The sequence below is a fragment of the Sprattus sprattus genome, assembly GCF_963457725.1.
Source record: "Sprattus sprattus genome assembly, chromosome: 2".
Lineage (NCBI taxonomy): Eukaryota > Metazoa > Chordata > Actinopteri > Clupeiformes > Clupeidae > Sprattus > Sprattus sprattus.
Genome location: NC_137921.1, coordinates 34,195,217 through 34,207,783, shown reverse-complemented (window position 1 = coordinate 34,207,783; position 12,567 = coordinate 34,195,217). Strand labels below are relative to the sequence as shown.

The following is a 12,567-nucleotide window of genomic DNA, read 5'->3' as shown; positions in this document are numbered from 1 at the left end:
TGGAAGAGGGTTTGGGGTTTGTTTATGAGAAGGTGAGGGATAGCATGAAGGAAAGCACAAATCCGTCAGAAAGTGTAAGTGTGTGTGTGTGTGCGTGTGTGTGTGCGTGTGTGTGTGCGTGGCATGTTAATGTACCTTTAAGCCTCCCAGAGGCAGCCTTCCAGTTGACGGTGCCCTCGTGCAGGAGCTTGCGACGGCCCTGGCACAGGTCTTCGCGACGGAACACGCGTCCATCTTTGATCTTGCCGTGGGACTTGGGCTCCAGCTTGGCGGCAATGTCCCGCAGCCGCGATGCCTTCTCGTAGTCGTTGACGTGCGTGTCCACCTGCGTGATCACCTCCTTTATCAGACCCAGAGCCCGCGTCAGCTCCTCATGATCCTCTGTGCCCGCTGTGGACACACACAGAGACACACACACACACACACACACAGAGACACACACACACACACACACACACACACACACACACACACACAGAGACACACACACACACACACACAAACACACACACACACACACACACACAAAACTCAGAGAGTGTCCATGACGGGCATGACCTCATCAACCAAACAACCTATAGGCTGGCATCTGAGGGGCCTGTACCCAGTGAGCAAGAAATAGAAATGATCAGTGGCGTCACTGCATCTGTGTGTTGATAAGTGGGGTTTGATTATGACTCCATTACCTTCAGTGTTATGCAGAATACGCTCCACCAGCACCGGGTATTTGGTGATGCGCTGCGTGACTAGCAGGATGCACTCTGGGACCCCTAACCGTCGAACGATGGACAAGTTGGCAATTTTCTGAGAAAAATATAAACAGCAAAAAAGAATGCACATTACTCTAAACCCAAATACTGAGCCTGCACTGATTACCCATGAAACCCTACACGCAAACCCTATACTAGCATAGACAGTGAGTGTACTGTCTTTCGGAACCACTTACATCTGGTTCATTGGACAGGACCATTTTGCTCCTAACAAATAATCAAAAGTGTGTTGCTTTAGACCCAGTGGAATACCAGTGGGAAAGGTGACTTCAACTGTAGCTGTGCCACATGAGTCTGGCTCCAAGCACGTCTAATATTTTATATATTAAGGTTTCTTCCTGCCTAACAGGGAGTTTTTTCTTGCCCCTGTTGCCATTGTGCTTGCACTAAGGGGGTTCAGGCTCTGGGCTCTGTAAAGCGCCTAGAGGCAATTGTATTTTTTATGGCGCTATATAAATAAAATTGAATTGAATTAATATCAGAGCATATTAGCAGCTGGGGCGGAAATAAAGGCAGGCCCCTTTTGTGCTTGAGCGTCCTCACCCGTATCTGGTGCAGGAACTTCTTGTTGCTCTGCAGCTGCTCTTTGTAGAAACTGACGGCTTCACTGTGGTGACTGCAGAAATCACCATAGTACTCCTTCATCTTCTCCCCGGTTTCACCAGAAAACTGCGACGGGACAAACAAACGCAAGACATGATCAACATGGTACTGATTAGAACAAAGCAAAAATGCTACTACGGTTAAATTACACTGTCAAGAGTGTCAATGTGAAACATTAATATGTTTCCCATGGGTGGGTACTTTTGCTCAGAGGACTATGAAAAGTGTGTGTGTGTGTGTGTGTGTGTGTGTGTGTGTGTGTGTGTGTGTGTGTGTGTGTATTTGTATTTGTGTGTGTGTGTTGATATTAATTGTTCACATAGCCTCCAAGAACTACAATTTCAGAACTGCAACTTCACAAAGCCTTTGAGGGTTGCATTCTTATGCAGAAAACAAGTACAGCTTGTATGGAGTACCAGCCTGTGTGTGTGTGCCTGAGTGTGTGTGTGCACATACCTGAGACACGAGGATGTCTCCCAGCCTTGGTATGGTGTAGTTTCTTTCACTGCCTGGCTGCAATGATTGGCTGCAGCGCTCCTTGAGGCGGGACAGAAAGTTCACGTGCAGATCCTGCAGCTCTTCCAGTCGAGGGAAGAGACGGCTGCCCTGGGAATGCAGCGAATCCCGCAGCTCGTGCATGTAAACGCGCAGCATGGTCTTCAGTGTCCTCACGTGGTGCATCTCTGTCTGAATCAGCTCTGCACGGACATAGGGATAGTTATTTATTCATGCATGTTTATCACACAGAGAGACAAGTCAAACAAACAAACAAACAAACTAGTCAAACAACAAATGCACAACATACGCAATCACAACGACAACTGAACACATACACTCGTTCACGCTCACACACCTGCAGACACACCCATACACGAATTAACAAAACATTTACACATTTGCAAATCAAAACACACACAAACAAATGTATAAACCCACACAGACCATTCAAACACACGTCACACACTCAACACCATGAATACCACCTGTTCTTTTCACAAAACATGATCAAGACCATGTTGTATTTACAACCAGCATCAGACATAACCCATAGTAGATAGTGGATGAGGGCGAGATAGACAGAACTTACCATAAATTACATCCTGCTGTTTGATGGCCTCCTTGGAATGGGTCTTGAGATACTGCTGATCCACGGTCAGGCTCCAGGACTCCAGGTCGAAGCCCTGCGCGTCAGCTTCCAGGTCCCCTCGCACCGCAGCATAGTAGGCATCTACAGAGAGGAGAGAGAGAGAGAGAGAGAGAGTGAGTGAGTGAGTGAGTGAGAGAGTGAATGAGTGAGAGGGAGAGAGAGAGAGAGAGAAGGCGGAAGAGAAAGAGAGAGAGAGGGGGGGGGGGAAGAGAGACAAGAAAGGAATAAAGAAATAAAAGATGGGGGAATAAAAAGAATGAAATGGAGAGAGCAAGAGGAAGAATGACTAAAGGATGCACGCTAAGAGTGACTGGCCACACCATCAACCATTGGAAATAGAGCGAGCTTAGCTCCAGAGCACAAGCTTATTTTTCACAAGTTTCAGTCTGTTCCCTCACCGTCTACTATGATGGACTCTGTGGTGGAGGGGGCCAAGGAGACCGTGTCCTCGGCGAATCGCTTAATCCTGCCGGCATCCGTTTCATCCATCTCGCCTGGAAGAGATCTAAGAGAGGCAAAGCTTTCAGCCAAAACACACACCAAAAACATACCATCCAGCCCTGATGCCTGTCTTACTCAAAAACCACATTTGAAAAAAACAATTCAACAAAACTACAAACCTCAAAAACCAAAGACTGCCTTCCTTATCCAGATTCTAAAAACCAAAGACTGCCTCCTGTGTCCAGATTCTAAAGAGACAATAAGTTTGTCTCCGTCCTCTATGTGTGTGTGTGAGTGAAGGGGCTCCACTGACCCTGAGCTGCTGCAGTGGCTGAGGGAGGAGTTGCTGGCGGTGGCGCTCGGTCCTCGCGGGGTGATGGTCATGCCTGGGGCGCGTGGAGGCCGGCAGGAGCCATCGGCGACCCAGGGGTGCGGAGTGTGGTGCTGCTGCTGCGTCGGCTGGTGCGTGGGTGCGGAGTACTGGTCCCTGATGGCTGCTGTGGAGGGAGAGGAGGGTGAATGAGAGGGGGAGCAGGAGGAGAAGGGCGACTGCTGGTAGCGCTGATGCCAGGAGGATGGGAATGAACCCAGGAGGCTGCAGCGGAGCAGGTTCCCATGCAGGAGCATCCGCATGCCCATGCGCCGTGAGACGCCCCTGGATGCGCGGGCAGAGCGCCGCTGTGCCTCACGGCTTGCCCCACCGCTAACGTCTAGCTCCATGTACAGACGAGACACTACCTGGAGTGAACGACGCAAAACCAAGCCCAGAACTAGCTCCTAAAGAGGGATGAGGGCAGCCTTTATACCTCCTTCGATGGTAGCTTCTAGAAATCGCGCATGTTCTCTCGTTCTCTCGATCTTTCTACACTTCACACTCTGCCCTCCTCCTGCAGGGTGGCTGTGGTTGGCCAGCCAGAGTGAGAAAGTCTAATTAGGTAACAGGAGAAAGAGAAGGGGCAGAGACAGCGGGAGGAGGGCACTTTGGGGGCTTGTGCGCCCAGCCTCCCCAGACGCCACTTGTGCAGCTTAATTGACTCAAGGAGGTGAGCAGGCACGAGCGCCATAATAAGGGAAAAAACAAGTGCCATCACCTGGGGGGGGGGGAAGAAAATGTCATACAGCTCATCTAATGAGTGTATTCGCCGGAGAGCACTAAGAGAGGACAGGCTTTCGCTAGACACATGAAGAGGATACACTATCCATAATCCTTACACACCTTGTTAGATCAAGGTTCAAATCTCTCTGGCTTTTCTGAAAGAACACTTGTTTTTGATTCACCAAAAGAAATTGTATGTTTAGGAAAACACTCAGTTATCACTACAGTGTGAATAAAGACAAACAGTACATTTATAAAAGTACTTGTAAGAAGCACTATTTCTTTACAAACATACTAGTGCTGTCAGTTAAACGCGTTATTACATTTTTTAATCGCGAGATTAACGTTTTGTTTTTTCGCAAACTGAGTAGTAGCCAAACGTTACGGTTTGAGTAAATGGAGGGAGTGATACGGCGAAATGGATGATAAAAAGCTTTGAATGGAATGGTTTAAAAGCAAAGAAGTAGTAGGCTTACCTTTTATTGGTAACCTAACTGTTATGGTTCATTGTTTCTGAAATAAGAGGCCTGTATTCTATGCTCCCAGCAAACTTGAAAAAAAGAAAATATTAAGCCATGGTTTAACTGCACTATAGGCTGAGTCCTTGTTTACCTGAAATGTGCACTTTATAATTTAATTTTGTACCGCCCTGATTGGCAATGTTGTTTTTCAATCAAATAAAACATTTGCATAAAGCAAGCTAATCCACTTTTCCATTTTGACAAGAGCATTAAAATAAAATAAAAAAATGATGTAAAAAATGTAGAATAGATACTAATTTGATTAATTTTGAGTTAACTTCGACATAAATGCGATTAATCGCGATTAAATATTTTAATCATTTCACAGCACTAGAATATGGAATCGCCACTGAAAAAGCTATCTATCTATGATACAAACAAAAAAGGCTAAATCTAGTTTGAGTTGGAAAAAAAAGTATTTTTTTTGTAGTTTCAGACGGTTGACGTCCTAGATGGGGACTGTGGAGAGGAGTGTGGTAGACTACTTGTTAGCAATTAGCACCTCTGCTGCCTCTTGTAGACACTTGCTGAGCTGTGGAAACCTGGCATCAGCATGAGTGACAGAAAATGCCAGAATCTGACCACAGAAACACCATATGAATGAGTCACCTAGCACCTCAGAAAAGGCCACTCATGAGTATTGCTGAGTAATGACAGGGGCGAGCTACAGCCTCTCGGTTTTGACCACTTCCTGAATAGTCTCACCTAAATGTGGCCAGAGAGAAACTACATCAAATACATATTTAGACTCAGGTAAACATATTCACACATTTAGTTTCATTTTCAGATATATAGGCATGCCTTGCATGATAACAAGTATCTTAAATTAATGAATCTGTGGGATGTGAAGCTAATCCACCAGGTGAGTGGGTCACCTTTAATTTGCCACCAAGGGACCCCTGTGATCCTCCATCAACTAATCAAATGGCAAGGAGGACAGAAAAACAACAACAACAGCAGTCACAGAAGTATGTCAGTGCCCATTATCACATGATGTTTGTCAGGAGGAATTGGCCATTAAAGGTTGCTTGGATGTGCAAGACACTTACTTTGTGCAGATCCACTGGTCTTCACAGATTCCCTGAACTGTTCAAAGACCAAAAGACATTTTCTGTAAACTTCTATAGATAGAAAGGATTCATTCTAGCCCTAGATATTTATTTTTTGGGAAAGAAAAGACCAAACACAAATACATGACACCCACACAGAAAAACCAGCCCCATTTGCTACTACAAATCCCCCCACCACACCTGAAACATCTCCTGTGCATTAACTAATAAGATGATATGCACACTATGAGGGCAACTGTATGGCATAGGAGCATCTCTAGACACTTCTATGGGCCAATATGAATGTACTGTTCAGTGATGGGAAACACTTACCTTGTGTTTACTGCTGCTGCACTCTGCCAGCAGACTCTTGCAGCTCTTATGGACGTTCACAGCACAGTCTGCCAGGCGGACACAGAACAGAGGTAGCCTACATCAGCAAAGCCAACCTGCAAACTCAGACCACAGAGATCTGAGCTCGGTCCCAGTGGATGGACTGTGGTTTGGCCTGAATGAGCCTCGCAGTGCATATTAATGCAACAGGGGGGTTTGTCTAAAACTAGCCAAAAGCCAAACAGGCTGTCCTTACAAACAGCAACAGCAGCACAGCTGGCACTGATTAAGCAAGATGGCTTGCAAAATTACATTTAAATATTATGTGTTTCAGAACCAAATCACAAAACTACACAGTGAATATCATGACTGAATTTTTATTTCTTTTTTTAAATACTGGTTACCTTCAAAAACACACCACAACAAACATTAGAAACATGCATAATATGCCTTTAATGAATGATCACTGAGTGCATTAGAAACATGCATACTATGCCTTTAATGACTGATCACTGAGTGCATTAGAAACATGCATAATATGCCTTTGATGAATGATCACTGAGTGATCTTTACTGGCTCCTGGTGCCAACGTCAGTTTGAGTCAAACCTTGGCTGTACTTTTACTTTTACAGGAGACAGTCATTTACCCCCCTGTGATTTCAAACGAAAGTGTCCCTAACGGATTTCTGGTTACACCGTGTAACAGACATAGAGGCCTGGACTACTGTTGAAAACTTTTCCTGTAAGCCTTAGCCCACCCAACATCACACACAGCTGATTAAAAAGATTTAGACACTCAACTAACTGCAATGCTAGACTAAGCTGTGTCACATGAGAGACAGGGCTGTCATATCCAACATTATCATGAGTTGGGTCAGGCTATTTTTTTCCTTTGGGGTGAGAGTGGGTGAAGGTACTTCACGTTCCTAGACATCAACAGCACAATCTGAACTGCGGCAGTGGAGACAGATATGGAAACCGAATCTTACATTTGCAAAAGCTTGCAAATGCTTCAAAACCAGAGAGAAAACACCAATGGGAAACAGAGCAGTTATCTAGCCACAACAAAACAAACAAAAGACACCAAATTTACACAGAGCAACAGAAATGATAGATAACCTTAATAGCTATTGGTGCACTGCAGGGGATGTGAGTTTGCAAGGCCCATGGGGGCTTAGTTAGGGGGCTTGTTAACAGCAAGTTGAAGGCCCAGGTCTGCTGGTGACCACCGTGGAAGTATTGACCCTGCAGCAGGGAACCCAGAAAATCCATAACGGCTTTAGCCTAGGCCTAATAATGGATAAACAATTATGTGTAAACTTTTTTCTATTCTAAATAATATATGAACACTCTTTTTAAATTAATTTGAATTTAAATGACTATTGGCTATTGAATTTTCAGCTCACATTTTAGTAGTGGAAACAAAGTGGGGGGAAAGAAGCATGCTAGGTCTATGTGTAACAATAACCATTGCGTAGGCCACACTGTGGACCTAGTGCATGTCTGATAGAAGTTACAACCAAACAACTTTGGCAAAAATGATACTTTACCCGGCAACTGCTACGTGGCTTTTAAAAAAAAGCATGTGGTATATTTCTGCAAGCTGTCAGTGCATACGAGACACAGTGTGGTCGCTTGCTTGACTATGCTGCAATTATCTCAGCTACTGTCTTGAGGATCAGAGACAGGGAGTTGGAAGGCTGTGTACTGAACAGAGAGAATGTTCTGTGATGATGTTTTAACAGCAAATAAGCCACAAATAGATGACCTTGTTTGCCAACACTCTGCAGTTCTGATGTGCAAGGAGTAACCAAAAACACTGCTTCAGACATTTGCAAATACTTCATGCTCTACACATTAACCACTTTTTCTAAGACTTCATTATGGTTTACTATGAACATATATGCATGCATGCAGTTGTGCGTGCGTGCGCAAATGCACACACACACAACCACAACTGCAAATTCAATGAAGCTGGTATATGCACTGACACCTAATTCTAAACTTAAGGGTGAGAGCCTTTTTGACGCCAGCAGATATAGCCTAGCTTAAATTGCAATAGGAGAGAATCAACAAGTGGTTCTTTGCTGTACGGTATGGTATGTCTATGTACTTTTCTTATCAGCAAAGTACCCTTCATACCAATCCAAAATTGCTTGCAGGTTATTAAATTATTTGGCAAAAACAATTAGGCTTGTTCTTCACATGTGATAAACATTAATTTACAGGTTTCAATTGAGGTTTTGCGTAACAGTACTATAAGGTACTATATAAGGTCTGCCTTATTAGTGTGCTTGCCCGAAGGGAAGCACAGTATTGTTATCGTCAAGTTTTCTTTATTTATTTATTTATTCTCCCCGTTTTTCTTGCAGCTAACTCCTCCTCGCCCGTTTGAGCTAGAGACGCCATTCAAACACCAAAATGTCCGGCCCGATCCGGTGCAGGTTGCTATGACTTTTCGTGGCGATACTCTTTGCCACTCCTTTTTTATCCCTCTTTTTCATCCCCTTTTTCTCTCATTGACTAACATGGGGAAGGTTGAGCCATTGTGACGTCACGCACTCTAGCCAACTGACATTAGATCAGTTGACATAGGAGAAGCTCTCTTAAATGCCAGAAGTGGTTAGATAGAGAGTGCAAAATATTAAAACGAATGTAGTGGCAACAGTTTCAGGTACAGTTTATACACCCGCTCTAACAGTGTTAACCAGTATGTGAGTAACGTGGGTTTTATTAAGGCATAGCGTGTGTAATGTGTAGCTATTTCATTCCATTTGTTAACCTTTCCGGCTGTCTGTATACCAGCAGCAGAGCGGAGCATTTCACTCCCCTGCAATCTCGGAATGAAATAGCTACACAATACACACGCTATGCTTTAATAAAATTCACGTTTTACGAGACACCAACAGAGGCACAACCGACAAGTCTTACCATTGAAGATCTTTGACGTTCGGTCTGAAACTTCATCCAGCCATCCAGGTTAATCCAAGTTGTTATGGAGAACGACAGTTGCATCAATCATATTTCATTAAAACTTCACACTTCTTACATTGGACATATCCACCAGCCTAATTAGAATCTGCATTGTCTACTGAGCAGACAATTCTCCATACAGTAGATTTCCCTTCGTTTAGTATCATTTTAAACTTTCCAGATGACTGTATTGCCCTCGCTCGTCAAGTGATACGTGTCCAGAAACAAGGCTCCTTTGACTGGATAGCCAGAGCTAGCATAACTGCCATTGAAATCCAATGGTAATGCTACCTAGCTAGGTATGCTAATTGTCGGTATCCATCGTTAACTCGCTAATCGTTAACCATCATGTCACTGGCTTTAATTTAAGAATGGCATGTTAGTAGTACATTTAGTAGTACATTTAATATCAGTACACTTGATTCATTACTGCTGATGTGTTACTTATATATGTTACTTATTAGCAGCTAGCTACCTAGCTAGCCACTGTGTTCCGATGTGTTTTCAGTTAGCGTTAGTGGCAAGCTAGCTGCTGTAAAAGTTGAGTTGAGCTTCAGTTAAGACGCTGCGTACCGTACTTCATCATCACATTCGATTATTTATTACAAACAAATTCGAATTCAGCTGTAGGCATGAGACCTGTATCTTGGAGACTAATTGCATCCACAATGTAAGTACTGCAAGCTAGACTACTATGCAGTTGACACAACACAGGAGGTCCCTGGGCCTGAGAAGGGAAGGGAATGAGTTTAATGTGGCTATAATATGGAATTTTAAATGTGCCTAAAACTAGACTAAATTGTAATGAGTTTTCGAAAACTAGACTGAAACTAAGAAGGATAACTATGACTAAATGTGACTAAAACTAATATGCATTTTTGTCTTAAGACTGAATCTAAAAATAGCTGCCAAAATGAACACTGAGATAGTTTTCAGCTGACGTCAGAATGACCAGCTGAAGGGCAAAAAAGACGTTCCAAAGCTATTTAACACGGGAGTTAATACAGGAACCACCCACCTTTCAAGCTCTTTTAATATAAGTTAGTAAAATGCCAGACAGCTGTTGTTCGGTTGGCTGTTTAAATCGGCGAGGAGACAACCCCGGATTTAGTTTTTAATCGCATTTAAAACCCGCTACCGCTCCTGCCAGCTGATACAAGAAGTGTTTATTTCGCCGTGGCTGCCAGCTGATTGTATGCGCCTTCTGGTTTAACTTTTCTCGGACACACAGTAAACTGTAGACTTACTTTTGGAGCTGGAAAGAAAAGCAGTCACCCTGTTCTGGTCGCCTAATTTATCAGAATAACTACCTAGAATGGGAACAAATCAAGTAATAAAGACAAACAAAGCATCAAAACGATTCAAATGGGATTACCCAGCTGCTGATCTACCTAAGCAAGCAAGTAGGTTAGGCTAGTGTATTTTGTCATTCAACTAGTAATACTACAATGTCAGTAGAAAATATATGGGAAGATCATTTAAGTTGTCATTCGCCAGACAAGGTTTTCGTACTGGTTTAAACCAGGGAATTGTTTCAAAACATAACGAACATCGTTGGGTAGGCTAACGGCTGCTAGCTTACAGCAGGTACCTCGCTAGCTGGTACCTAGCTATGGCATTTATCTTTGCTCTTATTATGAAGATGGTTTTTAGCTTTCACCTTCCAGACGACATCGTTGTGAACCCAACCACTTCTGAAAATTAAATAACTATCTGTGCTTCTGTAGGCTTTCTGTTTCTTTCTGTGAGATGTGTATGGGGACGGATTTTCTATTAGATAGGCCTAGATGTAAATATCTCCACACTGGAGCTCAGACAGGGACTGTGGGGAGGTTAACGAAATAAAAATGTCAGGACACCTGCAATAAATGTATCACAAGTTCCTAATTGGTTTTCCCTTGTGAATATTTCTGTCTGGCTATAGTGGTATGGTCTGTGGTTGATGGCAATCGTATTTGAGTAGGCACTGCTCGGCGTTTTTCACTGTTTCTCGCTGTTTCGCTGTTCTTATTGCCCGTCAGCTAACAATTGTTGTGACGTCACTGAAAACTATCAATATACTACCTAGGCTTATAAGAGAAGACTTTGTATGGCAACGAACACCAATAACTAGAACTAATTTGACAGACTATAAACCAATGTGATACACGTGCTCTCTATCTATACAGTAAAAGTGTTGCTTACGTTTGATACTACACCTACAGACTAACTCTAACTGCATTAAGTCTAACATATAGGCCTATCTTACAATAAACTTTAAGTAAAGCTGGCTATGTAACCGCATTCATTCTAATATTGTTGCAGAGATGTTTCCTTTTACCAAGATAGCAATTTCAACAATTCACTTAGCTCAGTAAGTCAGTATAACGAAACTCTGAGATACCCTCATATGTCTAAACGTCAGTGGAGCCAAAATATAATGGTTGAGCTTGGTTGCTTGCTAAAATATATTGGAAGAAGGCCCCACTACACTGATTGAGTAGATGTAAATACATGTTAATTCATAGGCACTTGTTCTCTCTGTCACAGAGCAAGCACACTCTCGCAGTTCGTTCACGAAACGCATTCTAGTTTATGCTATTAGCCAATAGTGTGGAAGAGTGGTTTCTACATGTAGGCCAATTATCATAAACACTTAGACTTGTCTTATTCGGTTGGAGGGTCAATATTAGTTTACCACTGTACTTGCACAATGGAGATGAAAGGAGAGGTATGTTACTGTAGAAATAGTCTTTTAAAGGGCAGTAGGCCTATTAGTTATGGCAATCAATTCCTGGTGGCAGATTTTGGTGCATGCTGTTCTTTACACAATTACACAATCTAAAGTGAAGATAATTTAAGATACGTTTAAAAAGAGAATTTGCTGCAATAAAGTTTCAATTTGTATGAAAATGTATAAAATGTGTCTTCAATCCCGACAACGACGACCAGACTTAACCTTGACACCTGACAAGTCAATTGATAAGTCTGGTTTCGTGGTCTGAAACGGGTTTAACTTGACACACTGTCAGCCCTACAGGCATTGTTCCACTTTTCATCAGACCAAAGCCAGACTTTCTGAACACTTTGGTTGGCCCATTTGAGCAGACATGGGCAGCATGAACCTGAGTAGGCCTATAACATCCCCATAAGAGAAGAGATGAGGGGACAAAATGCATCTGACTTGAGAAAAGGCTATAGACTATGACTATAACTGTGAAACGGTATTATTTTTTATTTCTTTATCAAAAAAGCTAAAGCGTGATCAACTGAATCATCAACAAACATATCAGCTAGCTATCCATAATGGACACTACTCAACAATACTACCAGAATGATCATATGTTCAATAACGGCTTGCGTTGAATTTAAAACAAACATTGCTTTTAGCGACAGCAGCACAGCTGGTAGTAGTATTTACGGTAGTGTGTCTGTGTGTGCGCATGGGCATATGTGTGTGACAAGGCAGTCCCCAGCCTCACCCTGCACCTGCTCACTAGCACAGCACATATCAAGGGTGTGCCCCTGTAGCAGCAGGTGCACTCTCTTTACTATGACACCACAGCACAGAGAGAGAGAGAGAGAGAGAGAGAGAGAGAGAGAGAGAGAGAGAGAGAGAGAGAGAGAGAGAGAGAGAGAGAGAGAGAGAACAACA

General features: G+C 43.2%; 1 protein-coding gene across 1 annotated transcript in view; it reads right to left on the bottom strand.

Annotated features, from left to right (window-relative positions):
• Nucleotides 1–12,567, bottom strand: part of arhgef18b (rho/rac guanine nucleotide exchange factor (GEF) 18b) — a gene marked incomplete at its 5' end in the record, with an annotated part of 53,215 nt that overhangs the window by 28,991 nt on the left and 11,657 nt on the right. Inside the window, 9 exons of the mRNA XM_080832012.1 lie at nt 136–390; nt 687–804; nt 1,314–1,439; nt 1,830–2,071; nt 2,461–2,601; nt 2,919–3,025; nt 3,275–3,458; nt 5,628–5,664; nt 5,961–6,028. Of these exons, the coding sequence (XP_080688138.1) occupies nt 136–390; nt 687–804; nt 1,314–1,439; nt 1,830–2,071; nt 2,461–2,601; nt 2,919–3,025; nt 3,275–3,458; nt 5,628–5,664; nt 5,961–6,028 (1,278 nt within the window). The remainder of the gene's footprint in view (nt 1–135; nt 391–686; nt 805–1,313; nt 1,440–1,829; nt 2,072–2,460; nt 2,602–2,918; nt 3,026–3,274; nt 3,459–5,627; nt 5,665–5,960; nt 6,029–12,567) is intronic.